The sequence below is a fragment of the Musca autumnalis genome, unplaced genomic scaffold, assembly GCF_047663935.1.
Source record: "Musca autumnalis isolate F117 unplaced genomic scaffold, ASM4766393v1 scaffold_4, whole genome shotgun sequence".
NCBI classification, from domain to species: domain Eukaryota; kingdom Metazoa; phylum Arthropoda; class Insecta; order Diptera; family Muscidae; genus Musca; species Musca autumnalis.
Genome location: NW_027411977.1, coordinates 174942759 through 174969719, shown reverse-complemented (window position 1 = coordinate 174969719; position 26961 = coordinate 174942759). Strand labels below are relative to the sequence as shown.

The 26961-nt window shown below is 35.1% G+C and overlaps 1 protein-coding gene across 30 annotated transcripts in view; it reads right to left on the bottom strand.

Moving 5' to 3' along the window:
• Nucleotides 1–542: 542 nt before the first annotated feature.
• pHCl-1 (pH-sensitive chloride channel 1) overlaps nt 543–26961 on the bottom strand; it is a 358921-nt gene continuing 332502 nt past the window's right edge. For all 30 annotated transcript variants that reach the window (XM_073983457.1, XM_073983467.1, XM_073983456.1 and 27 more), the window contains 3 exons: nt 25127–25777; nt 7541–7654; nt 543–784 (listed from right to left, as the gene is read on the bottom strand). In XM_073983457.1, coding sequence (XP_073839558.1) covers nt 638–784; nt 7541–7654; nt 25127–25777 — 912 coding nt within the window. In that variant the 3' untranslated portion in view covers nt 543–637. The remainder of the gene's footprint in view (nt 785–7540; nt 7655–25126; nt 25778–26961) is intronic.

Sequence of the window (26961 nt, the reverse complement as noted above, 5' to 3'; positions counted from 1 at the left end):
CCGGAGCAACTCAGCAAAACGATAGAAATACAAACATGTGTACACTGAGTTGGTAGCCGCTGGCCGGGCACGGGTGTTATTTAGTTCCAGGCCAATCCCGCCGCCGTGGGATTGTCTGTACCTGTTGTGTTTGCAGCTTCTCGACGTCAAGCTTAGTGATCGTGTTTTGGCATTCACGGAATATTTGAATTTAATATAAACTAAAACTTTGAAACAAATTTTTTGAAATTTGTATTGTTTGTTGTTTCCACATAAATATTCCAATGATGCGTTTTAATAATGTTGTGTATGTGTGCATGTCTGTATGTGTGTTTTTTTAACTAGTACTTAGAATTATAAAATATTTGAAAACAATTGAAAATTAATTGCATTGTCTTAAAAAATTGTTGTGGTTGTTACTCTTGTTGTTGTCGCTGTTGTCACTTTGAATTTTATTTGTTGTTGTTGATCCAATTATGTTGAAGATGTGTTTGTTTTCCGATGAGTATATCTTGGGCAGTAGAAATACCGTTTGTATTTATTATTTCTGCAATTCAATTTGGTTTTTGTTTTTGTAGTTTTATTTTTTGTTTCCTGTTGAGTTTTAATTTTAATTGATTTTTGTCTTTTGTTTGCTTTCGCTGTTGCTTTGTTAGTTTTATGAAAAACCTTTATAGTGGACAAAGAAGAATATTAAGAAAATGGCATATGCTGTTGGAAACGTAATCCTAGCAATTACATCTATAGTTTTTGCGATACGTATAGGATGTGGCGGTTCTTTCTTGCGCACTTGTACAAAGCAAGTCTGAAATGAGAAAGAGAAACAGAAAAAGAAAAAAAATATTATTAAGTAGTGGTTATTGAACTTTCAATTTTTTAATAAAAATCGAATGGTTTAAATGTCAATGACAAAAAATTAAAATCCCTTACTTTTTATTAAGTAAAAAATTAGTAACTTATCACGGTGTTATTTCTGATTTTAAGAAAAAATTATTGTAAAAACATTGTAAAAAATAAATGAAATTATAATCTTTCTCCACATAATCGAATTGAGAATATAATTAAATGTTTGTTTCAATGGAAAACTGAAGAATTTCTTCCACACAAACGTTCTAAAAGTAATTTTAAAAATCATTGAATTTCATTGCATTTAAAATTGTTTGGTATATCAATTATCTACTTTTATAAAGTTCTGTAACTAGTTACTCATTTATTTAGTTACTTTTCATCCAAAAATGGCACAACAAATAGCATATAGCTTGCGTTTGTTATTGGAAAAGGGCTTCCTTGCCTATCATGTCAATTCTCTAGTTACAGATAATGCGGCGTGTAATAAATTGACTATTTTATAGACTACTTCTCTCGAAACCTCTTTTCAAATGATGAATAATTTTAGAAAATATTTATAATATATCTGTGGTAAGTATTGATACATATTTTGACACAATTCATTATCGGGTCATTTCATTAAACTTTTTTACATTTTATTTCAGGAACTTTTGAATGATTTGACGAGAAAAGCATTCCAAGGACCAAGGAATCACACACCAGTTCCAGTATCAAGGATCAAGATGAACCCATCATATCCACTAGCTGAACTCGGTGCGCATCACTACCCCGACTAAGATTATATATAAAGGAATAAGATAGGATTACGAGAACAATCCGTAGTTACCGGTGATTTTATTTATCAAAGAATGAAAATAAAAGGAGTAATGCGTTTTTTAAATAACTTATTGCAATTCCTATACAAGAAATGCGATACTCCAACTCATTTGTTTGCGTTACCGAAAAAATCGGTAATATTAAATTGCTTATAATTTCGTAATTAACCATATTTATTAGTAAGTTAGCGATCAAAAAAGTAGTCTTTAAGTTCTGTTAAACATTTCTAGATAAAATATCACTGAAACTCATTACACAGTTCTAAGGGACTTTCTCACTTATTGGCGGCCTAATGAACTAATTCCTTTAGAGGAAAGGAACACCCAACATCGAACTGGACCAACCAGCACAAGTTTTAAAATACTTTTGCTTATGATAGTCAGGCTTCGATACTTGAACGGGAAAAAATTATACGACAGATTCAAATAGTTAATTCCATATTGACTGTATAACTGAGTGAACAGCGGCTAACCAGAAAGACGAGATTTGGGCCGAAAAACTTAACTTTTCTTATTTATACACTAATTGCTTTTACTGAGAACAAAAACGTCAATGAAATAAATTAAAATCGAATACTCAAGACAGGAAAAAATATTGATGTCCGGATTATCGAGGTACCAAAAATATGAGATGTCCGGATTACCGAGTCTACAATGTAAAAAATTCTAGTGTCCGGATTACCGCGTTGTCCGGATTAACGAGTGTCCGGATTATCGAGACTGTACTGTACATGAAATCGAACGATAATATATATGGAAGCTATATCCCAATCTGAACCGATTTCAATATAATTTGGCATACTTATTTCTAGACCAAATTTCGTTACTTATTTCAAACTTGGAGACAGTAACCGTTCGTTAGATATCAGCATACAAAATCAACATTTTTTGGAGGTAAATCCGATCCTAAGGCCATATCTCCAGATTGACGCGGAATTTTAAAAATCCTTTTAGCCTATTTTACTTACTTATAAATTACGAACAAACAAACAAACGTACAAACATTTTTCTATTATATGTATATAGATTTAAATGACTTTTGTGAATTTTTTGCACGTCACGCAATAAAACAAAGTGTGGGCAATGCATTTACTCATTTATCTGGCTTCAACTTACTAGTAATTTTGTCTATCATTTCTGACTACCGAATTGACTGGTTTCTTGTAATACAATGAAGCGATAATTGGCTTTCCCAAGACTATCGAATTGACTGGTTACTGATAATGCATTGAAGAGACAATTGTCTTTCACACACACTATCAAATTGGGTGGTTATTGGTAAAGCAGTGAGATGACAATACCCTCCCTCCTCCCTCCCACATGTTAACTTCACCAGTCAATAGCATTGCGAGTAGATTGGGTGGTAACTAAGTGTGCATACCAGTATCAAGGAAAATTACTAGTTATTCCCTAGTTACCCGAACAACTGGGATTATACACACGCATACACAGTAGGGTTATGACTTTTTGAAATTTTATCTCAAAAATGATTTCCTGTAGTGAGAATGAATGAACTTTTGCCAATTAATTCCTAAAATAACATTCATTCCATTTCATTATAAAAAAGGTTCCGCACAAACAACTTCGAATTTTTTTTTTGTTGAAAAAATTCTATGAAATATTTTCTTTTTTTTTCAAAAAACTATTTCCTTTTGCACAAATGACTGACCTTTTGCCTATTAATGACTGAAATAACTTTTATTCCATTTAAATATTGAAAAAGGTCCCGCACAAACCACTTTTAATTTTTATGATATATGAAATAAAGTTATATATAATATAAAATAAAATTATATATATGTAATAATACGATGATAAAATTAGTGAGAAATGAACGGTTATGTCATTTTGGTTATGTCGTGTGCCCCTATACCTTGGTTTTAACTAAAACCGGCTTACAGTGACTTCAAAAAATGTTCAAAAGTTCAGAAAAATATAAACTTTAAAAGTTTTTGTGTGCAAGATTTTTTTATCGAATCACTTTATAATTAAGATTTTGTGTAATCTTAGTTAAAAACTCATTAAAACATCATACAAGGTTGAAAAAAGTCATAACCCTAATACACATTGTGTATATTGTTTTGACGTTTTAGGAACACTCCAAAGGAAAAATTTAAACTGACACAAAGTTTGACCCAACCTTTCTAATTAAACCATGATAGAAATACTTCTTTTATTCATCTTGAAACTGCCAAGAACATGAGGGGGTTTTGCTTTATCTACATTCACATAGAATGTTGTAGTTTCAGAATCCGAAAAAACTTCCAAGGTTGGTTCAAAAGCACCGTGTTGGATCTCAGACCACATCTAATACACACTGGCTGTACAGGATAATGATCTGTTGTAACTTAACTTAAGTTATCTCTTACTTCAATCCGTTTGGACGCTGCAGTGCATTACACAGACGGACGAACATGGCTATAGCAATATAGGATTGTACTCTGATAGTTTTTGGGGTTTAAAATGATTATCTTGAGGAGTTACAAACGGGATGACAATCTTAATTCACCCTGAATAGTATGGCTACTGGTCTACGCAGATGACACCGGCAACATTCTCTACAAGATACTCATACCAGTGTTAATTTATGGATCTGAAGCATAGGTGAGTGCATGGTGTATTTGAGAGAAAAATGTTTCGGAAGATATGTACGTGGGTCAATTTGCGTTAACGATGCACGTCGGCGACCTGTGAACCACGAACTGTACCAGTTATATCTATTTTAAGTTCACTATAGTATATAGAGCCACATAAGTAAGCGAGTAAAGATCATTAATTAGACTTTGTTATTTATTGATTGTAAGCGATATGGGGGAGACGTGGGCCCAGTATCATACAGTTATATGTCCGTTTTGTAGTGGGGCACAGTATACGTATGTTGCAATCATCGGGTGTAAGCCGCATCGGGTGTGACCGGAATCTCAAAAAAGGTAAAACCTAGGAAACAGCTACAACTTTTTTATCCCCATTTCGATAGGTCTTACGGTTTCCAAGCAAAATCGATAAAACCTAAAATTAACCTAAAAATGTAAATTTTGACCGCTATTATTTAATTTTTTTCTTGTTTTTGGTATTTTCTCTCTGTGAACATTGCTGTTTCAGAATCCGCAAAAACTTCCCAGGGGTAAGCGGTTTTTAGTTAAAGAAAGTTAGGTAGGTTAGGTCTATTTCTCAAAAATGGTAAGATATACGAAAATATCATAAATGTCAATCTTGTAGAGAATTTTCACAACTACAATATTTTCTCTTTCCCATTTCCCCTAAAAATGTGAATTTTGATAACGATTTATTTAAAAAGCGCTCCGGCGATTTTTTTGTTTTTTGATTTTTCTCATCTATGAACATTTAAGTTTCAGAATCCGCAAAAAATTCCCAGGTGTAGACTCCTTTCATTTAAAGTTGGTGCAAGAGCACTGTGTTTTGTTTATTAATTTACGAAAAATGACAAAGAATTGTAATAAAATTTCTGGTTTTTATTTTGACAATTACATTGTGCTACAGTGAACATTTGCAGGGGTTCTGACGTATAAATTCGGTATTGTGGGAGTCCATGAAAGACAAAAATACCTTTGGTTTCTGTGGGTCAAGGAAAACAATGGTATTTCCGTATTCCATGGACTCCCACAAAACTGAATATATGCATCAGAACCCCTGCAAAAATATTTTGTCTACTTTTGTAGCACAGTGTTATTGTTGACCTTTTCTGTTTTTTTTTTTGCAAAAGTTAGTTAGTCGACTTATTTACGACAAGATAGAATGTATCACAAAATAGCCCACGTAGTACAATAATAACTACTTATAACTACATGTAATGCTAATTATCAAATAAATGTTTTCGAAATATGTAGGGGGTTCCAAAATACCCCATATTTTCGGTAAATTCTTGAAAATCATGACTAACAAGTATCAAGTGAGTGCAGATCATATCAGATGTAAACAATGTTCTATATGTAGGTTTCAAAGGGGAATATCTGTAAATTAGGTCGTTTTATGAGGTTTTTGGTTTACGAAGATGGACTGCCATCACCGTGTTTTGATATAGGCCAGATTTTCGGCAATCATCCAACCAAAATTGCTGAAATCTGGTTTCAATAAAATTTATGGTTGAAGGTATAAAAAGTTCGGTCCTGCTGAACTTAAAGTAGCTTTTCTTTATTAAAACTACTGAGGTAATGCAAAAGGTACCTTCTTTATATTACTTTGTAATGGGTTATTCGGCTCATTGGCAGCTAAATTTTTGGAGGGACAACACATAAAAACATTAGTGCCATTTAAGCCCCAACCTAATTTGTTTTTATTAGATTTCACTTATGGAGAAAGGCATAACACTGGGAATTCGATGTGTGTGTTTAGGTAGATGCCAAATAACTTCTTTCTCAGTGACACATATTTTTTCGGGAGACAGTAAGCACCTAGTATAACAATATTTGTTTAAAGAATTTATTGTACATAACTTCGTTAAAGCATTTCGAAACTATAGTCCCCCTTATCTTTCTCCACTCTAACAGCACCACGTGTGATGCATCGGAAAATTATTGATGGAATAAGCTTAGGTAAAACAAGTGGGAAAAGCGTTAAGTTCGGTCGGGCCGAACTTTTTATACCCTCCATCACAAATTTCAGCCATTTCGGTGGATTAATGTGGCCACAACTTTCAAAATACCGAAAATCGGAAGTTACCGTTCAATGGGGGCTATATGATGGCGCGGACCTATACCTACAAATTTCTGGGGTGGGGGAAGTTTTATATCCCCAACAAAGACTAAATACCAAATTTCAGCCATCTCGGTGTGATAATGAGGCCAAAACCTTCAAAATACCGAAAATCGGGAGATATCGTCCTATGGGGGCAATATCAAAACGTGGACCTATATAAACATTTTGTGGTAGAAATGTTTCTTAGCCTCTGGAAACACTGTTGTCAAATGGGACTAATACATTCAAAAAATATATTAAAATGACACGTACTTTATATGGGGCGTTATATGGGGCTATACCAAAGCGTGGACCAATATAAACCAACTTTGGTAGGAATGGTTTTTGGCCTCTGGAGACACAAAATACCAAATTACAACCAATTTGGTGGTAAAATGGGACAAATATCTTAAAAATTCCTTAAAACGACGACGCGTCACGCGTCATTTTGTATGGGGGCTATACGAAAGCGTGGACCTACATAGCCCACTTTCAACACCAAAAGTCCTACGTACAAATAATAGATTTTCCCAAAATTTCATCCATCTACGTCAATCCGTTCGGACGCTAGAGTGATTTCCACAGACGGACGGACATGGCTATATCGATGTAGAATTGCACGCTGATCAAGAATATATATAGTTTGTGGGGTCTACAATTATTATTTCGAGTAGTTACAAACGTAGTGACAAACTTAATATACACCCATCCTATGGTGGAGGGTATAAAGATGTAGTTAATGTTCTAAATTCCAGCTACAAAATATAGACGGAAAATAAATTTGGTAATAAAATAACTTTTAACGAGCAATTGTTTTCTTTTGTTTTACGGATAAAAAATAGATTTCTATGTTCTTATACATACATACATATCGCACCTGTTCAACAAACTCAAATTCACAATGACAATTTTACGTTTTGTTAAAAAAATGATACATAATGATAGACTCCACCCAAAGTAAAAATCTCCAAAAATCTTGTCTAATCTTTCGCAAAAAAATACAGTTATATCACTGTTCACGTCTTTGGAGTTACTACTTATTTATTAACAGTGTTTTGTCTCTACTGAAAAATACAACATTTTGAGTTGCTACCCTTTTGTTGAAACGGTGCGGTATGTATTATTCTGAAAAATTCACTGCTAATTTGATATATGCGTATTTATTTTTCAAGTATTTATTTCTTTGGTCAATTTGTACTCACCTCTGTGGCGCAACCATTATTGGCCGAATGTGTACAGGGGGTGCCGCTATTGCCACCGCATGTTGTACATGCAACAATTTCATTGGGTCCACCAGTGTCACGTTTCTTTTCACCCTGATAGACGGCAGTAAATTTGAAAAACTTTTGTTATAATTTCAAAATGTATCGATATTGAGAGAGAAGCACGTTCAAAGCAAATTATACGAGTACAAAAGGCACACGCATACATTCATTCATATATGTATAGGATATATTTAGGTCAATTTTAATAAAACGGGAATCATTTTACAATACAGAATAAATAAATATATACGAGAAACAACAAAACAAACCAAACATATGCATTCAAAATATTGAAAATCATTTTATTGTGTCATTAGTATATTTATATGAAATTATTTTATTGGTCAAAAATTAAATATAAGCATATTATATAAATTAGAAGAAAAAAATTACGTTCACACAACATTGGTATTGATAAATAATAAATGTATATTATATTTAATTACACAAAACAAAAATTCGATATCATTAAAAGATTATTATGTATGTCAATGCATATTGGCATGGCATTAGTTTACGTTATATTGGTAGGGGTAGTACATACATACATATATTTATAAGATATATAGAAGTATAGAGCGAAGTAAGGTTATACACGCACACATAGACACATATATATGTAATAACAAAATTAATTACAGCAAAAAAGCACATAAAAAAGAATGAAAGAAGACACACAAAATTACTGTTAAAATAATCCACTGAAGTTAACTTGAACAAAAATACAGTAAGAATGTTTGTAAGTGTAGATATTATATTTGGGTAATTTCAAAAATAAGCGTAAATCGAATTTAGGAATTGAAATAAATTATTTCTACGGAAAAATATTTTATTATTTTAAAGAGATAACTTTTCATATACTTTTCAGCCTACTGACAATGCTGACTAAGAAAGCAAATCGACTATTCACTCATCCCAACATATTTTGCATTTCGGAATGAAAATTTAAAATCAAATTAGACGTACGAACTGACACGATATCTGGTCATCGGACAACTTCAAACTCAACAGACAGCCGCAGAAGACTACATTTGAGTTATTCAATTGTAAATATATGACACACTCCATACAAACAGTTGGAAAAATCTGTATTTGGATCGCAGAAGCCTCCACCATGCCTCCCATAGTACGACCAGGAATAGAAGGACTATAGGACTAATCTGTAATCAATAGCAAGTGGTACCGCACGTGAGATGGAACGAGGAGAAGGATTTTCTCTGCAGAGAACAAACAGTTGACATGGGAATCTAAAACGGCGGGCAATTTTAGAGGCAAAAAGTCATTGAGTAGAGAGGTGGGTAAGGTGGAGTCATCCATTACTTCTAAAACTTACCTGCATCACCAAATGTCGCTAAACTGGTCTCTAACAGACATATCTAGTTGTTAGAGACTGTGTCGAAATGGCGACCGGAGAGAACAAAGCTAGAGGAAAGGTTGAACAATTGAACTCTCACCACTATAGTCCACTGCAACATTTTTCACATGTTGGACTAAAGAAGAAAGGGGGACATTAAACATTAAGATCGGAGACTAGGCAATTTTAACATTCCAAAAGCCGAAGATCCTGCATGCATGACAACTTCCCTACATTCTCCAAGTATGCCACTACCCCAAAACGAAGGCCCAAAAGCAAAACATAGAACGAAATGTCATTTCAGGCATAACGTGGAGTAAGAACAAAGAAGTTACTTATCATCACTCACTTGTCATCAGCCGATCTGTCCTGAATTCCGCAGGCATGATTTGAACATCATTTATAATCGATACTCAGTTGAGATTGTTGCAATCCATCCAGAATAATGTTATTCGCACCGTAAGTCAAGGTGTTCAGATGGGGCATGGGGATTACCTGTATTAGAAGGGAATGCCATTGTCAGTGTAGCAATATAAGGTTTTACTAACTTTACAGTTCCTGCTGGCATGTTATCGGCCTATGCATCCTAACCTCATCATAGTGGTACATGATGCATCCCCTCTATATATCCCCGACATCTACGAAGCAATTCCATCGAACTTTGATCGATCTTCACTGATTGCATCGCTGAAGATATTTCATACCCGAGCAGTACAGCAAGCTCTAGATACGATGATATCAAGCGATTGCGGATATCGAGCAGGTCTTGTCACAGTCCACAAGATCAACCCTTGCACAATAAAAATCTGCAGGTTTATTATCCTCAATAACGCCATTTGGCAAACCGTAATTTTTCTTGTGTCGGACCATCTCCCTATCCTCAACTCCATCAATAGCCCATCCGACTTCATAACTTCTGAAAAAAGAAGTGATTTTGCAGATGTTATCCAAGGCCCAAAATTATTCAAATCACTTGGACCTAATGGAATTTTAATGGTGATGCTAAAAAAGCTGGATAAAGCAAGGAGTCGAGAATCTAAGCAAGTCACCCTAATAGTTCCCGAAGCCTGGGAAATGGGCAGGATAGCGAAAGCTGACGAAAGCTTTTGATACGATCAGCCATGTTAAGCTGTTTGCGGATGTCGAGAATACTACCCTGTGGCCTTGTTTAGAACGTTGGGTCATCAACTATATGTGTCAGTCATATGTGGAATTCCAAAACGAACTCCGTAGAGTGAAACAGAGAGTGCCTGAAGGAGGAGTGCTATTTCCGGAACTGTCTTTCTGCAATTCAACGGCAGGCACATTGAGATAATTGCGTACGCGGATGACTGTACGCTCATGGCGCTAGGTCCCACAGTCAATAACATTTGTGTCAAGCTAAACGCCTATTTCATTGATCTTGTTGAGTTCTTCCACTCTAGGAATTGAACATATCGTCCACTAAGCCAACAGTCACACTGTTCAGGCGCACGTCAATGGATCAATAGTTCCGACAACTTACTAACCCAAAGTCCTGTCGACAGCATGTACAAGTCATCTGCGCATGTCACAGCTATCTGTAATGAGATCAGAGTTAGGAACAAGGTTTACAAGTTCTTAGCCAGCAGAACTAGGGGAGCAGATAAAGAAACCTTGTTAACCACATAAAACGTGATTGGTCGATCTATGGTAATGCGGGACCAGTGTGGCTTGCCAACGTAAGTGATACGCAGTGGAGAAATTTGCAAACTTCCAGAATGCAGTTCTAAGAACCGCAACATAAGGATACACCCTCCTTATGTCTTTCGTGGGCCATCTGCATGAGGAGACTAAGGTCTTTCAGGTGCGTCGGCATAACATGATGTTGTCGATGCTTGGATGCTATATATAAAACCATCCAAATCACAATCTAGTGTATAGGTATCCCCGCTCAGGCATGAGAGAAAATATCTTCAAGATAAAAAGGATATTCATACTGATGCAGTCGCCGAGGCTATTAGAGCCTTTTATATTACATCAGGCATTCCAGAAAGGATCTTCAAGATATAAAGGATATTCATACTGACGCAGTCGCCGAGGCTATTAAAGCCTTTGATATTACATATCATCCGTGGCAGAAAAAAATTGTAATAACAAGCGAGAGTTATTTTGCGAAACTGAGATATGGTTGGTGTAACCACCTCAATTCTTATGGACCGGAATTGATGGCACAGTGCAGAACATCTGCCTAGAATGCAATACTAGTCCGCATCATACGCCGCATCTTTTCAACTAACCAGCCAAACCAACACATCTAACTCCATTTCATTATGGATCAATCCTGTTCAGGTGGCATCTTTTCCGAAATTGTAGTTGGAAGCAGATTCGAATCAATAAAATAAATAACTATAGGTATATATGTATAATAGCTGCTACAACAACAACGACACAGCAGCTGCAGGGTACTTATTCTCATGCTCGACTCTAATCACACGGACCTACGTCCCACACACTTTTCCTACACTAACCAAGTTAGAAGCCTACAACAAAGCAATACCGTCATCTATCTACATAAGTTACTAGTTAAACATTGTCAGTTAATAAGGAGGTGCAAGGTCCCATAGCAAATAATAAATTTAAACCTTTTTTGGAATCTTCTCAAATAAAAAAAACCAAAAATACTTTGAAATTACCACATGATTATGAATGAGTTGACAAACATAAAATAAAAAACCGCAATTAGGTATTTAAATACACACTAATATAAAATAAAAACAAAATTTTACTGTATAAAAAAGAGAGGAGGATTACAAACAGAGTATATGCAGTGAAACCTCTAATACAAAACATTTCCCATTAGCATTATTATTCGGTTACGGGAAATAATGAGAGGTTTTACTGTTCGTATTTGAGTTTTTTATATATAACATTCTATGACAGCGCATGATATAATAGAACGAGATGTGAGCGACAGAAAGAAGATAACTTAAAGCGGATACTTACGGGCTGTTGTTGTGGTTGTTATTAACACAAACAAACATACGCATTTGTTAGTTGTCGTTATTGGTGATAACAATTTCATTGTTCGTTGTTGTTGGTTGATTTGTAGTTCAATTGCATTTTGTTTTAGTATTAGTTGGATGTTTTGTTAGTAGTTGTGGAAGGAACGATCACATACGCACACACACAGATTTTAAACCAGGAAAGAAAAGTATAAAAAAATTTCCATATAAAAGTTATTGTTTTTTGTATAATAACTTTATTTTAAAATACAAAAACAATTTAATTTTTATTTGTCAGTTTTGTTCTAGGCTGAAGATCCAGCATTGAAGTTACAAATTCGAGTTATGCTATCTAATAAAATAATTTGTATATTCTATTATCAGATGATAATAATTGCATGTCCCGAGTAAGGCAATAATTTTAAATGTATAATTTGTAAATTTCATTGCTGTATAAATCGCTATAGGAGTGTGTCCGCGTCCTCGATATATGTTAATAATTGTTACAAAATGGTACTGGATGTTGTCTTTTCAATATAGTTGCGAACAGTTTCATAACTGAAAACTGGAGAAAAATTTCCAGCACCATTTAGCAAGTACAAAGACACACCTATTATTTTAGACACCTTGAGAAAATTTTCAAATATTGATATATTTTTCTCAGTGTAGACGAATAGTGTGGGTTTGTTTATATGTCAGTAATTTATAATTATTTCAAATGAATTCTGCTGGGTATGTAATTAGTTTTTTGTTCTCTATTGGCATGAGAATTTTGCTAAGTAACTTTGTTATTAAACATTTGGCATAGTTAAATGTATGGCATTGATGGATGGTAGCAGACAAATTAAGAAACAGAGAAAGCAATAACATTTTAAAATTTAATAACTAGGCAAAAGAAAATAATTAAATATGACAGGGAATATTGTGTGTGTTTGAGAAATTTCAGAATATATTTTAGCTGTAAAGGTGGTATTTTCAAAATAAGCCACAAATAAATTTCTTCACAGTCAAATGTATATTAAAGTTTTAGTGGTACATATAAATATGTGGGCTAGGGTTATGACTTTTTTACAACCTCATATCCCTGGATTATAACGTGATAAGTTTCTACATAAGATTACATAAAATCATAATTATAAGGTAATTCGGGGAAAAAAATCATGTACAAAATGATTTTAAATTTTGAATTTATTAGAATCATGGTCAATTTTTGATGTCACTGTAAGCAGATATATAATTGAAAATAATCATAAAAATGTCGTAAACGCTTGTTTAAATATAGATATAGTTAAAAAATTCAACATTTTTTCAAAGTGGTCCATGACGTTTTTCAATATTTGAAATGAAACAACATTATTTTAGTTATTAGTAAGCTTAAATTTATTCATTTGTGCAAAAGGAAATAATTTTTGAACTATTTTTTTCATTTCAAGAATTTTTTAACAAATACTTTTTTTTTTAAATCGCTTTGTGCCTGAACTTTTTTATCTTTCAATGGAATAAACGTTATTTGAGTGATTAATAGGAAAATCATTTTTGAGAAAAAATGTCGAAAAGTCATAACCCTAATTTTTTTAGCTATACTTTTTTTCTCTTTCTTGATTTTCATTTTTTAATGGCTGGGGAGCCAATTATACCAACACGCATTAAGAATTAGATTTTATAATTATTTCTACTCGGAATTTAATATTTTGTTAATACTATTTATTGGCCTTGAAGGCTTTTGTATTAGTATATGGATTGAATAAATAAATAAATAATGTGAACCATGGTACTTTCTAAACAGAAAGAAAACAAACTGTTCCATATACTCGTAAGTTCAGAATATTTCATGGTGGAGGGTATAAACATGTTTAATTGTTGTTTTTGTTTTTTAATCTCTTATAAAAATATCACTGAATATATTAGCGACTATGTCGACTAGTTACTATAATCATTAGACCATCCTGTATGTGTCGGTTTAAAAGCAATACATAAAAAACGGAAAAATAAATTTAATTTTCCATGTAAAAAGTTTTGGCATATATGTTATAAAAACAACAACTTTATGGTTTCTTTTGGCATTTGGTATTCTTCTCAACGTTCAGTTTGCAGCACTTCTTGAGACTTCTCTTCTCAAACATACACTTTGTTGTTGGGTTTGCTTGATGGTTTGGAAAATTATGAGAATGAAATATTTTCGCTATCTAAAATAATTTGTTACAAAAACAACGTCTGACTCTTTCCGTAATGGAAAAGAAGCGTTTTGTTGCACAGATACATACATACATACATACATACGTTGTATGTACGATTATAGACAGTCAGACAGAAAGAAGAAAAGGAAGAAGAAATAAAGCAAAAAGAGAACAAATTAACACAATCAAAAAGAAGCTGCAGATAAAACTTTGGTGGAAACTCTTCAAAAAAGCTTATACATTGCGCAAAGTATGACGTCAAGGCTAAAGGCTGTTTTGGGTCGATGGCGTTTAAGGTTTGGCGGTCGGGTAAATATGCTTAATGAATATTAAATTCGACTTTAAACACACAAAAGTAAAACAAAGTAAACATAAGTGTTAAAGCATTAAATGTTCAGAAATTATTAAATGAAAATTGTTAAATAATAACAACTCATTCCAAAAGCGTTTCTTACTTCTACATCGTTTGTCTTATCTACAAGGTGCGAAGTTAAATTTAATTGGACTTGAATGGAAGTGAGTGCACAAAAAGAGAAGAATGACTGACCGACTTTCTGTCAGACAATAAACCATGACCATAAAACCACTTACATATTTAAATAACAACTTTTTTTTAATTAACTAACTAATTTCAATACCACGGCGGAGATATCGGATTGACCCGAAACCAACCAACACCCTTGTTCCGATCAGCGGCTGCCACCCCAGTGTTTGTATGTATATGTATAGTTTTGTTTTGTGTTGGAAGCAGACGCTCACGTAGCACGTAACACTTGCCGTTGCTGTTCCAATCCCTGGCAATACAGTTTAATTTAGTTGCAATGGACCCCGAGGTTAGATCGAGCAAATGATGGATTTCATAAGTCAGAAGACTGTACTGTACTCCGGGTTATAGGCCCAACATTAGCTCGCTTTTGGATAGTCAAAACCGTCGGGTCTTGGGGACTTTACTGCTCATCATTAGTTGCATTCAGTCCTCGGAAACGACCAGAGGGGTATTGAGTTGGCTGAGTAGATTGATAACTCTACGTTTTGCACAGTCAGTGAGGATGCCTCTAACAGATTTAGCGGAGAGTGACACAGTTTGCAAACATAGCGATCATGTCACCTGGTCTGACTTAAAACGCGTTTTTCTCGACACTTGATTTTTTGAGTTATGCCACTCTTCGAGTAAATGAGCGATATGACGTCAACTGGCAACCCGTCGTTTCTCTTGTGTTAGATCATCTCCCCATAATCCATCAGCAGACTCCCGATTTCATCTGAAAGCCGCATTTTCATCAGAGAGAGTATTTTCAGAGAGTTCGCTAATCACCGCTTCAGAAATCTGTCCAACCCTTCTGATGTTCGAGATCACCACTGATGTAGCTGCTCGTCATATACCTGTTGGTTGAATACCCGAAGTGGGGCGAAACTTCCCAGCAGAGGCGACGGGATTAGCAACTGAGCGTGACGAGCTTCGTCGTGCCAACACTAGTGACCCCAGAGTCAGGGAGCAGACACGGGAAGTTAACTGGTTGGTAGGTGTGCATAAGCGGAAAAAGTGGTTAAATCATCTGAAGAAATTCATCATTGGAGCCGGAATAAATGAATTATGAGCAACGGTTATGTCACTCTCGAACCCTGAAAAAAGGAAGATAGGACCTCAGTCTCGTTTGGCGACGTTACACTGACTGATCCGAAGAGTTTTTCAAGTTATTTTAATCGACTGTTCGTTGAACATACCGGCGAAGGCGAAGAGAAGAGTAGTACGTTGCTTTAGATCTCTTCCTTCCGAGGATGACAATGGATGACGTTGGGAATATCATCAGGATGGAATCTCCTATGTAATGCTGAAACAGCTGGATGTGCCGGGAGCCGAGAATCTCACTAAAGTTCTCAACCGGTGGCTAGTCAACCACACCGTTACCGAAGTCTAGAAAACCAGGCAAGGATGGCGGCAAAGGTGAATCGTACAGACCGATTTCGATTTTGTCGCCCATGTATTCCACCCCCTCCAGTTGGCATTGAGATCGTAACGTATTCGAATGATTGTACCATCTTCTAGGGGCCATATTCGCATGCCACAGTTATCTTCGACAAGCTGCGATGTAGGATCCTAGCCGGCAGCACTTGTGGTACAGGTAAAGAAACCTTGTTGACCACATATAACGCGATAGTCCGATCTATGGTAAGCTATGCGGCGCCAGTGTGGTTCGTGAATATAAGTGCAACGCTATGGAAAAACATTCAAACCCGTCAGAATACCGCCCTGAGGACTGAAAGAGGGTGCCTCCGCATGTCTTCAGGGGATCACCTACATGAGGAGGCAAAGATTCGTCCAGTAAAGCAACACAATTGCATGCTTTCGAGGCAGTTCTTGCTCGCGTGTTACCGTGATAGCGATCCAAATATAAATAGCATTCACAAAGATACAGAAGCACATGCCATAAACAACAACGGTGTGCATGCGGTTCTCGGAGAACATTTCCCGACAATCGCAGCTGAGGAGGGTCAGCTACCACTACAAACCAGAGTATTTTTGACTCAGCTACGCTCGGGATGGTGCAGCGTCTAAATTCCTATAGGGCAAGGATCGATGACACCGTGCAAAACGTTTGCCCAGAATGCGGCACAGGCCTGCACGACAAACTGCACCTTTTCAAATGCCCTGTTAAACCTACTCTACTATCTGCAGTAGCTTTGTGGTTACATCCCATTGAAGCAGCCATATTTCTAGAACTTTTACAACTACAGCAATTGACCGAATACATAGGTCTTCGAGGAGGAGCCAAATCCAATGAAAGTTGTTGATGGAAAAAGCACTTCTAAGCAAATGGTCGCCTGTTTCTCAGGCAAAATTTGTCCGTTTGTTTTTATATGAATGCTGGCACGACGGCTAATTCTGAGTGGCACACCACAATTTGTTTGCCTGAAGTCTTCTGAGATATTCGAAAAACGAAAAAGAGAAGATAAATCATTGTGCACCATGACAATGCGAGCTCACACACACGTGCTAAAATCGGCTCCTTTTTGACTGGCCATAATGTGGAATTGCTGGGTCAACCGCCGTACAGCCTTCCTTGATTTGGTACCCAATGACTTCGTTTTATTCCCTCAAGTCAACGTATGTATAACAATTTTCCCCGCTGCTTCCATGCCACTCGAATATTAGTGCATATGCTTTGCTCGTTTGCTGCAAAACAAGTACAAAGCTACAACACACAAATCGGCAAAAATCAATCAATTTATTTTTGCGTTCAATTTCACTTATAGAACAAACTTTTACTCCTTTTCGAACATTTTGACTCCCACTCCTAATTTTCAACAAGGTCTACCAGCGAGCACGTCACATAAAATAAGAGTGGTGGGAAAACTCTTGCAAAACTCGTACTCCTTGAGTATTCCCCCTCGCGAGTATTTTTCACTTGCGACTAAAATCAACCAATCGGAGATTTAGATATATCGATATACAGAATGCGAGAACTTCCAGACTGGTCATATTGTATTATATGTAGAGTTGTGCATTCTAGTTCATTTAGCTGATCGCTCCATTTAGATCAGCTCTTTTATGCGAACTAAGTCGTTCTTTTAGTTCAGTAGTTCTATCGTTCGTCTATAAGCTTTGTCGGTTACCAAACACATGTACACCTACACCGAAAAGGAACAAACAACAGAACAGCTAGTGAACTACAATGATCTGCGGTTTATGCGCTGTTTTCAATGAGTCGTTCAATTGAACTAGTTCGTTCGTGAACTATACAACTCTAATTAGGTGGAAGTTAGACATTCGATCGATTTGAACAGCAACATCGTTTCGGCTCACTATTTTTTTCAGCAAGTAATAGGGTCTGTCACAACCTAGAAGTTAAACAACTAAAAGTGATAGGTTTGTCTTCATAAGTTTATGCAACCTTGCCTATAGGTCATCAGCTGTTTTATTTCTACGGCTTCTTAATTGCATATTCATTATTTTATCATTTTAGAAGCTTGTGGAAAATTTTGCTCAACATATATTTTATGGAGCGACCCTATCCTGTTTCAAAACGTACAATATTCACTGAATTTTTAAATAAAAGGTGAATTTCGATACTAAAGCAGTGTGTTTAGACACTCATAAAAATTATATTTACTTAAATTTGAATAATCATGACATTATGAGCAAACCATCCTAAGATAGTAATATAAATAACGGTAAAATAATTATCTTTAAAATTCTTTTTCAGAGAAATGTAAATGAAGAAAAAAGGGGTTCACATTTTCACTGTGTTTTGATGGGAAGTATGTATATGTAATTATTATATATGTATGCATGTATATGTGTGTGCATATATAATGACCATGTAAATGCAAATGTCCAAATACCAAGAAGGGACAACGAGTGTTTCATTACTCTATTTCTTGATAAAGTAATATTTTATACGAAACACACACCCATACATACATATATGCACATGCAAACACATTGAAATTTTCCCACATATATTTAGATAAATCTCACTAGAAAATATACTATACCATAAACACCAACAAACATTCATAAAGCCCATACACATACACATAGACATCACATATAATGGATTCTATACTGTTTATTATGATACGACGAAATTAGCAATAATACATTTACTTTGTAACATCATAACGTAATGCATGCACACAAAAATAGAAATTTAAGAAGAGTAACGTTGTATTAGGTTGCTTTCAAGGACAAAGTAAGATGGAGTGCCCTTGATTATGTGCTGTGCGTTGGAAACAAAAAAGGAATTTTGTTTTTGGCATTGCCTTGCTCATCAGATTTTTGTTAAAAGAAATAAAAAGGAATTTCCATAAATGAAAACAGTAGTGGAAATCGTTTTTGTGTGACATGAAACGCTTTCTAAATTTATTGTTAATTAGGTTAAGGTGTGTGTTGTTTCTGCTTCCGTTTAAGGGTTTTTTGTTGATTTTATAATTTAGAGGAGAAAGTACTTGTGCTCTACTCTATTTGTTTTGTATATTATTGATTGTTTTTAAATATCTACACCTTTATTGTTTTTTTGGAGTTCGCGGTCCTTTAATACCTCTAAAAGATTAAAAATAAAAACGATATAATCAACTATAATCGGTATTCATATAAAAACAAACGGTTTCCTCAGATGACCGATGTTGTGTTGATCACATTTATAACTAACGTATACCAATCGATTAAAGATGGCAATTTTGTAAATAGCCTAATGGTAAATATCTATTAAAATAGGTACAAATGGGTAAATACTCAGAGAATTGCCCAATATTTGGTTATAAACTACATATACAAAATAAAAACTTCTAATTGGATGAACAAACCATTTTAGGACAAGTTAAAATACTAGAAAAGTTTCTGTCTTGGTATACACGACAGTTTAACATACGACCATGTGTTGTGTTGTTTACAGTAAATTGAACAAAATCACTTTGCAAAAAAATAAATATGTTTCTGAACATTTACTTAAGATCATTTTTCACAACTTTCGACGAGGTAATTCTTACGGCAAGAGGGCACCGATCAAATTAAATCTTTATATGTCGGTAACGGACCGTCCTATAGCACTATGAAATACTCCTTTAATGAATTCAATGGTGGTCGACACTGGCTAAAAACAAAAGTCGTGAGGGTCGTAAAAAACGGCCGCTGTGCCAGAAAAAATTAAGCCGTGCGTGAACGGATAATGCAAGATCGCCATGTTATATACCGCGAGATAGAGACATCCTTGGGCATTTCTTCCACCAAGTAAAATTTGATATTGCATTAACACCTTCGCACAAAAATTGTTAGATCCAGCACAATTAATTAAAAATATTAAATTTCAGTGTTTTATTAAGAAATGCACTTAAAACTAGAAAGTAATTTGTCGCTTAGCCTCAATAAATATATTCTTTCTCATGATGGAATCTCTCAAATAAAACGCTTGCCGTTTAATTTTGCCACCATTTATAGTTTAAATGCAAGCGTTTTATTTGAGAGATTCCATCATGAGAAAGAATATATTTATTGAGGCTAAGCGACAAATTACTTTCTAGTTTTAAGTGCATTTCTAAACAAAAAACTCTGAAACTTAATTTTTTAAATTATTTTTTATTTTTAACTTTTTAGTAAATACATTTTTTTGACCACTGAGAACAAAATTATAGTCAATTTAGGCCGAAAATTTAGATAAAAACTTTAGAATGCCTGAAATCGTGTTGTACCGTTATATAAAGGATATACCAAAACCTGGACTTATGTCCATAATTTTTGGTGGGGAAGTTTCTGTACCATTAAGAACTCCAAATGCCAAGTTACAGCCAATTCTGGCTAAAATGAAGATAAAATCCTTAAAACACTTGAAATCGGGTGGCACCGCTATATGGGGCTATACCAAAACCTGGATCTATGTCCACAATTTTTGGTGGGGAAGTTTCTGTACCCATGCGGGGTCTCATTGCCAAGATACAGCCTAAAAATGAAGATAATGAAGAAAAAAGCCTCATAATACTTGAAATAGGGTGGTACCGCTATAAGGGGGCTATACCTATATTCACGATTTTTGGTGGGAAAATGTCTGTATCATTGGAAATCCCAAATGCCAAATGACAGCTAATTCGGGCAAAAATTAAGATAAAATCCTCAAAATACCTGAAATCGGGTGGTACCGCTATATGGGGGCTGTAGGAAAAAATGGACCCATATTCATGTATTGTCATCCAAATCTGAAAAGGGTGCAAAGTTTCAGTTGGATTGGTCAACTGCAACTGCGTTAAAAATGAGTTACTAGATTTGAACAAAATTGGGTGGTACCGCTTTATGGGGGCTGTAGTAAAAATGGGCCCATATTCATGTATTGTCATCCAAATCTGAAAAGTGTGCAAAGTTTCAGTTGGATTGGTCAACTGCAACTGCGTTAAAAATGAGTTACTAGATTTGAACTAAATCAGGTGGTACCGCTATATGGGGGCTATAGGAAAAAATGGATCCATATTGGATTTGGTTTCATGTTCATGTATTGTCATCCAAATCTGAAAATTGTGCAAAGTTTCAGTTCGATTGGTAAACTGCAACTGTGTGGAAAATGAGTTACCAGATTTGAAATGCAAGTTAAATAAAACACCGTTAAAACACTGTAAAATGGACCAATTTTTGTTTTAATTTCATATTCATGTATTGTCATCCAAATCTGAAAAGTGTGCAAAGTTTTAGTCCGATTGGTCAACTGCAACTGTGTCAAAATTGAGTTATCAGATTTGAAATGCAATTTAAATAAAGCACCGTTAAAACACTATAAAAATGGACCAATATTTGTTTCGATCAAGTTGAAGCATATTTTTTTCAGAAATTCGGTATTAATTTTTAATAACAGGTAAGTCTCACTTGTAATAAGGATTTCAAAGAATTTCGCAAATACCGAACAATACCAGTCAAAAATTTTTTTAATAATAGGATTTCTTTGCATATAGTTTTTATAGAATTCGACTTTTTCAAAGTGCGATAACTCTGCGACCATTAGGAGTAGCACACAGCAAAAAATAAAGGAAATCAATAAATCTGTCCAAAATAAAATTGGAAGAATACAAAATGGAGATTACTTCTAACTTATCACTTTTTAAAATATCCACAATATCCAACTTTTATGCATGGTGACATTTTGAACCCCGATTTTAGGTGTTTTTTATATTTTTGATCAGACTTCGACGCGCATTTCTACCTACCAATCTTATGATTAAAGTTCTCGCGATTACGCGATATTTTTTTCGAAAAACCATATTTTTCCGGTACAGTATTTACAGTACCCTTTTAATTGTGCTGCTCTTGACGGTAAGAATCACATAAATCATAGGTCATTAAACTCCAAATGTTTTTGAATATATCACGGCTTTAATCGCGTTTTCTGTGGATTGATTCCTTTTCAATGAAGAAATTGACATACCTCACGAATTTCTGTGGAAACAGAGGTTTTAAAATTCTAGTGGTATAAGAGCTGTATAAGGGATAAATTCAAAAATAGATTGCGGATGTACATCCACGGTTCTTTATGGATTTTAATCAAATAGGTTTAGATCGATGTATTTTTTCGTGATTGATAGTGAAATCGGATGCGCATAAAAAGTGTATGCAAAGTTCAAATTATAAGCGTCATACAGTTTTTTGCACACTAAACTGTAGACGATGCTACATTGCAGCCGCCAACGTAAATCTTGGTATATGTAAACAAATGAAAAGACAAAATTCCTTGTGTTGGTAAACCGAACGCATATACATTACCCGATACAGTTTTATTTCAAGATTATTCCCCATTTAAAGGAACCCAAAATTTAGTCGAACGTCATTCATATCTTCCGCAAGATGTTAACGTATATTCTGAATGTGATTAAAATAACAAATGTTCATTTGTGCCTGAAATTTAACTAAAATAGAAGAATAACGCCGACATATTTTTCCTACATTATCTTCAACTAACTGACAAAATAAACTTGAAAAAGTTTTTTCTTACACAAATTTTATGAATTTGCGCAAACATATTTTTCAGTTTTGGCTTAATTAGAATCTTTGAAAATATTAAATATTTGTAAGATGTATAAACAGGTTCCATTTGATTAAAACAAGCTGCAAACTACCAAATTTTTTGAAAACTTTCTTATTTTTCTAAAGTCAATGGACCTCAGTACGCATATAGCATGAAGTAATCCAAATATTTACACGTTTGATCAATATAATGAGTAGCGTTTTTTAAAACTAAAAATTGGTATTTCGAACGGATTTGAGAAAGGATTTTTTTTCTCAATTCATGCGCCGAAGATCTTCCACGTGGCTTTAACAATTTTTTTTAATTGAAATATTAAAAATTTTGACTTTTCGTCATATATACATACAAATTTAGGCGTCGGACTTGTTAATCCTCGACTCTATTTTCAAATTTCTGCATAATTTTTATACCCTCAGCATTTATGCTAACGAGGGTATACACACTTTCATACGGGCAAAATGTGTCTCATCGAAATAATGGTTTTAGACCCCAAGTATGTTTAGGCGAAATGTGTTTCAGACAAATTGGAGTTGATTTAGCCATGTCCGTCCGTCTGTCTGGCTGGAGCGCACGATAACTCTCGAACGGATCAACCGATTCGGTCCAAAATTCGGCTTTCATAATATTTTGTCCAAACTTAGTTTAAGTTCGAAGATGGGTTATATCGGTCCACTCCTTCCGATACATCACCCACAAAAGTTCGAAAATGTTCGGAAAATTTGTCGCACGATAACTCTTGAAGGGCGTAACGGATTTGGTCCATACTTTGTACATCGTGATATTTCTACCAGACTTAGATGAGATTTCAATATGGACTCAGTCGGTCCACTCCTTCGCGTACCTCCCACACAAAATTTCGGAACAGTTCAGTTTAGGACCTGCTCCCGAATCACTTCGATTTTTGTTGAAGCAACTTGCATTCGCTACCCAAATTACGACATTAAAAGCTTTTTCAGGGGCGAGTCCATACTTCCTGATAAAATAGCCTGAAAGGTGCAAAAAACCCCATGACACCGTGTGTAGTGGTTGGACGGCAAGATAGCTCTCGAACGGATCTGCCGATTCGGTCCAAAATGTGGCCTTCGTAACTTACTTCAAGTTCGAAGATAAACCATATCGGTCCACTCCTTCAGGTACCTCCCCCACAAAAGTTCCAAAATGTTCGGAAAAAAGGTGCGCGCGATAACTCTTGGAGGGACCGATTTGGTCTATACTTTACACATCCTTATATATCTAACAGATATAGATCAGGTTCGAATATGGACTATATTTGTCCACTCCTTCAGGTACCTCCCACACAAAATTTCGGAAAAGTTCAGTTTAGGACCTGCTCTCGAATCGCTTCTGTTTTTGTTGAAGCAATTTGCATTCGCTACCCCAATCACGACATTAAAAGTTTTTTTCAGGGGCAAGTCCACACTTCTTGAGAAAACAGCCCAAAAGTTGTCCAAACTTAGTTTCAGTTCGAATATTGGCTACAACTTCCTGTACGACCCTCCAATATTTAAAAAAAATGCCACTAAAAGGGTATGCACGATATCCCATGAACGGGGCAACGAAATTGGTCCAAACGTTGGATTTCATAATATTTTATCCAAATTTAGTTAAACTTCTAAAATGACCGATATCGATCTTCTCTTTATGATACCTCCCCCACAAAACTTCAACAATTGTGTCGATTTGTCCGTAGATGAAAGTTTCAATTCACATAGGCTGGGGGTATATATCTGTCGGCAAAGCTGACTTATACTTTTTTACTTGTTCTGTATCCGTTTAATATTCATTAGTTTCAATTCTTGTTGATTATTTTGAAGCGGTAAAACAAAGTTGTTCACGATGGTCTTTTGATTGTTATTCTTTTAATAACTTTGTAAATAGTTTGAACTACTTTAGAAGTTCGGTTATGTCGAAGAAGACACACATAAACAGAGGGGTGGAAGACAACACTTCGATACTTACGTTTCTCCTCCAGAATAATAAAAGCAGCGGTCAAAATTCTTTTTCCAAGAATTTCTTGCAATTTCTTCGCACTTTGTTTGAATGTCAACATTTTTACTTTCGTACTTAAATATACAAACATAGATACGTAACGAAAAATGTGGGTTGAATTTTCATTTCGTCTTTTATATTGCAGAGGAAACAACAGGTTTTTTGTTATCTTCGCTGCGTTCTTAATGCTAAGCATGTTAGATACATTAGTTAGTTAGCCAAATTTAAGCTGTAGCATTGAAAAACGGAAATTAAAATATTCCAAAATGCCAAAAATATGTATGTTTTGGTAGATTGCAGGTAACGGTTGATCGTTAGTGTGTTTAGTGCTTGGATGAACAATTAAACAGTTGGATATCTTCATTAGTTTTTAGCGTAATCTCAGAACAAAAAACCGAATGAATAATGGAACAAGGACGTGACATGCTGTAGTAGTTGCTGCCTTTGTTTACCAAACGTTGGCACTTCAAAGCATCATAGACTTTTGCCACATAACAAACGAACGAACTTTTGAAGAAATGTACTCTTATTGCACTTACATTATAAGCGGATGTTGGCGGCACTTGTGCCTGTCCCTGCAACGCATCATAAGTACGACTGGAGGGTGATGTTGAACGGGATGATTTGCGACGAGGAGGTTTCACAGGCATTCCCAATTGTTGCATGGATTCCGGTTCAGTTTGTTTGGTTTCCGGTGCAAATCCAACTTTTCGAATTGGTTCTTGGCCACTAATATCCTCAGTTTCCGTTCCTTTGCAAATAAGGGGTGGTGTATTGGTGGACATGGATTGTGTGCGTCGTAGTTTGGGAATTTCAATGACATCATCGGTTATATCCGTTTCAATGGTTACGGCTGTTGTTTTAATATTGGGAACGGCCGAAAAAGTTGTAACTCCACCGGGTTCAGTGTAAATGTGTTCATAAACACTAACATCTTGGTCAGCTGATATTTGTGGTTGCTTCCAGTCGTCAGCCTTGACATTACGACGTTTTATCGATCTAGATCGCAAATTTTGCACTGCCGAAGCAATAATTCCACCAGAATGTTGTCGCTGATATTCTGTACCGGTTGAATACTCTGAATGTGGCGAACCCGGTCGAGGTGTAGCCATTGAACTTGTCCCAGTACTGGAGAGGCCGGTAGCTGCTTTTTCTGACATCGCCGCATTAAATTCACGTTCAATTATTTCCTGCATGGCAGTACAGAGACTTGTTGTTGTGATACAGCAAAATTTAAACAAACAATTTTCGTGGCATTGTTGTGGATTGTGGAAAATGAAGAGAAATGTCGAATGAATACTGACTTGAAGCTTAGAGCAGTTGTTAGTACTTTCTGAGGTGGGGACATGATTCTGTTTTAAAAATTGTTAAAGGGTTGGTGTTTGTTAAATGTAGGTATGACTGTAGTCTCTTGTTAGTACAATCAGCCGTTAAATATTTATTTCTTATTAGAAAATCGTTCTTGAAAGACAATTTTATATTGATCACCTATATTCTAGTTGAAATTGAAGGACTATAGGTATTCATATATTTAAAGGATTATATGTATATACATTTTCATGTACATACATACTGCCAACTTCCCATTCAATGAAGAATATTATATTTTTATTAATTAATTACATTAACTTAATAGAAAAGCCAGTTTCAGGATGTGGCTTGAGGGAAATCGAAATTTATGACATACATCCTAAAATTACCTTCTCAACTTTAGAGTGAAGGGTGTGAAATCAATTTATTATTTTGTGATCAAGGCAACTACGCTTTTTTAATTTCGGGTTTTTAATCTCTATAGGAACGCATGATTTAGAAATGTTAGTGATTATATGATGTACAGAGCTTTTTGAGTGCTAACAAAATCAAGATTAAAAACGACCTATCTGGACTTTTCTTTCTTTAAATTTTATGATCTCGTATATCCGAAACTAATTGGATCATGGCTTTGTTATTCCAGACAAACAGATAGGTCCTAGAAAACTGTCATAAACGTTATAATCGATACAAGATTAGGATAAAGGATAACAATGGTCTGGCAAATTGTTAAGCATATTTTGAGAAAGATTTTTGGATGTCCTTCTTTTTCCAACATGCAAGTGTTTGGCAGATATTAAACCAAATTATGAAAATTATTAGTAATTTTATCGCACTAGAAACAGTTTTGCAAGGATTATTTGTCGGACCACCATTTTTTCTTATTTAGGACTGCAATTTGACATTATATATTAGGTCGATAAGAAGGGCGATACAAAATCTCCACATGTCCGTATGGACATACATTTCATATAAATCACAACATCTAAACGATTTTTCTTTCGATGTGTGCTTTCAAAATATGTCTTTAAGAGTTGTTTGAATGTTAAACTTTGTATCTTAA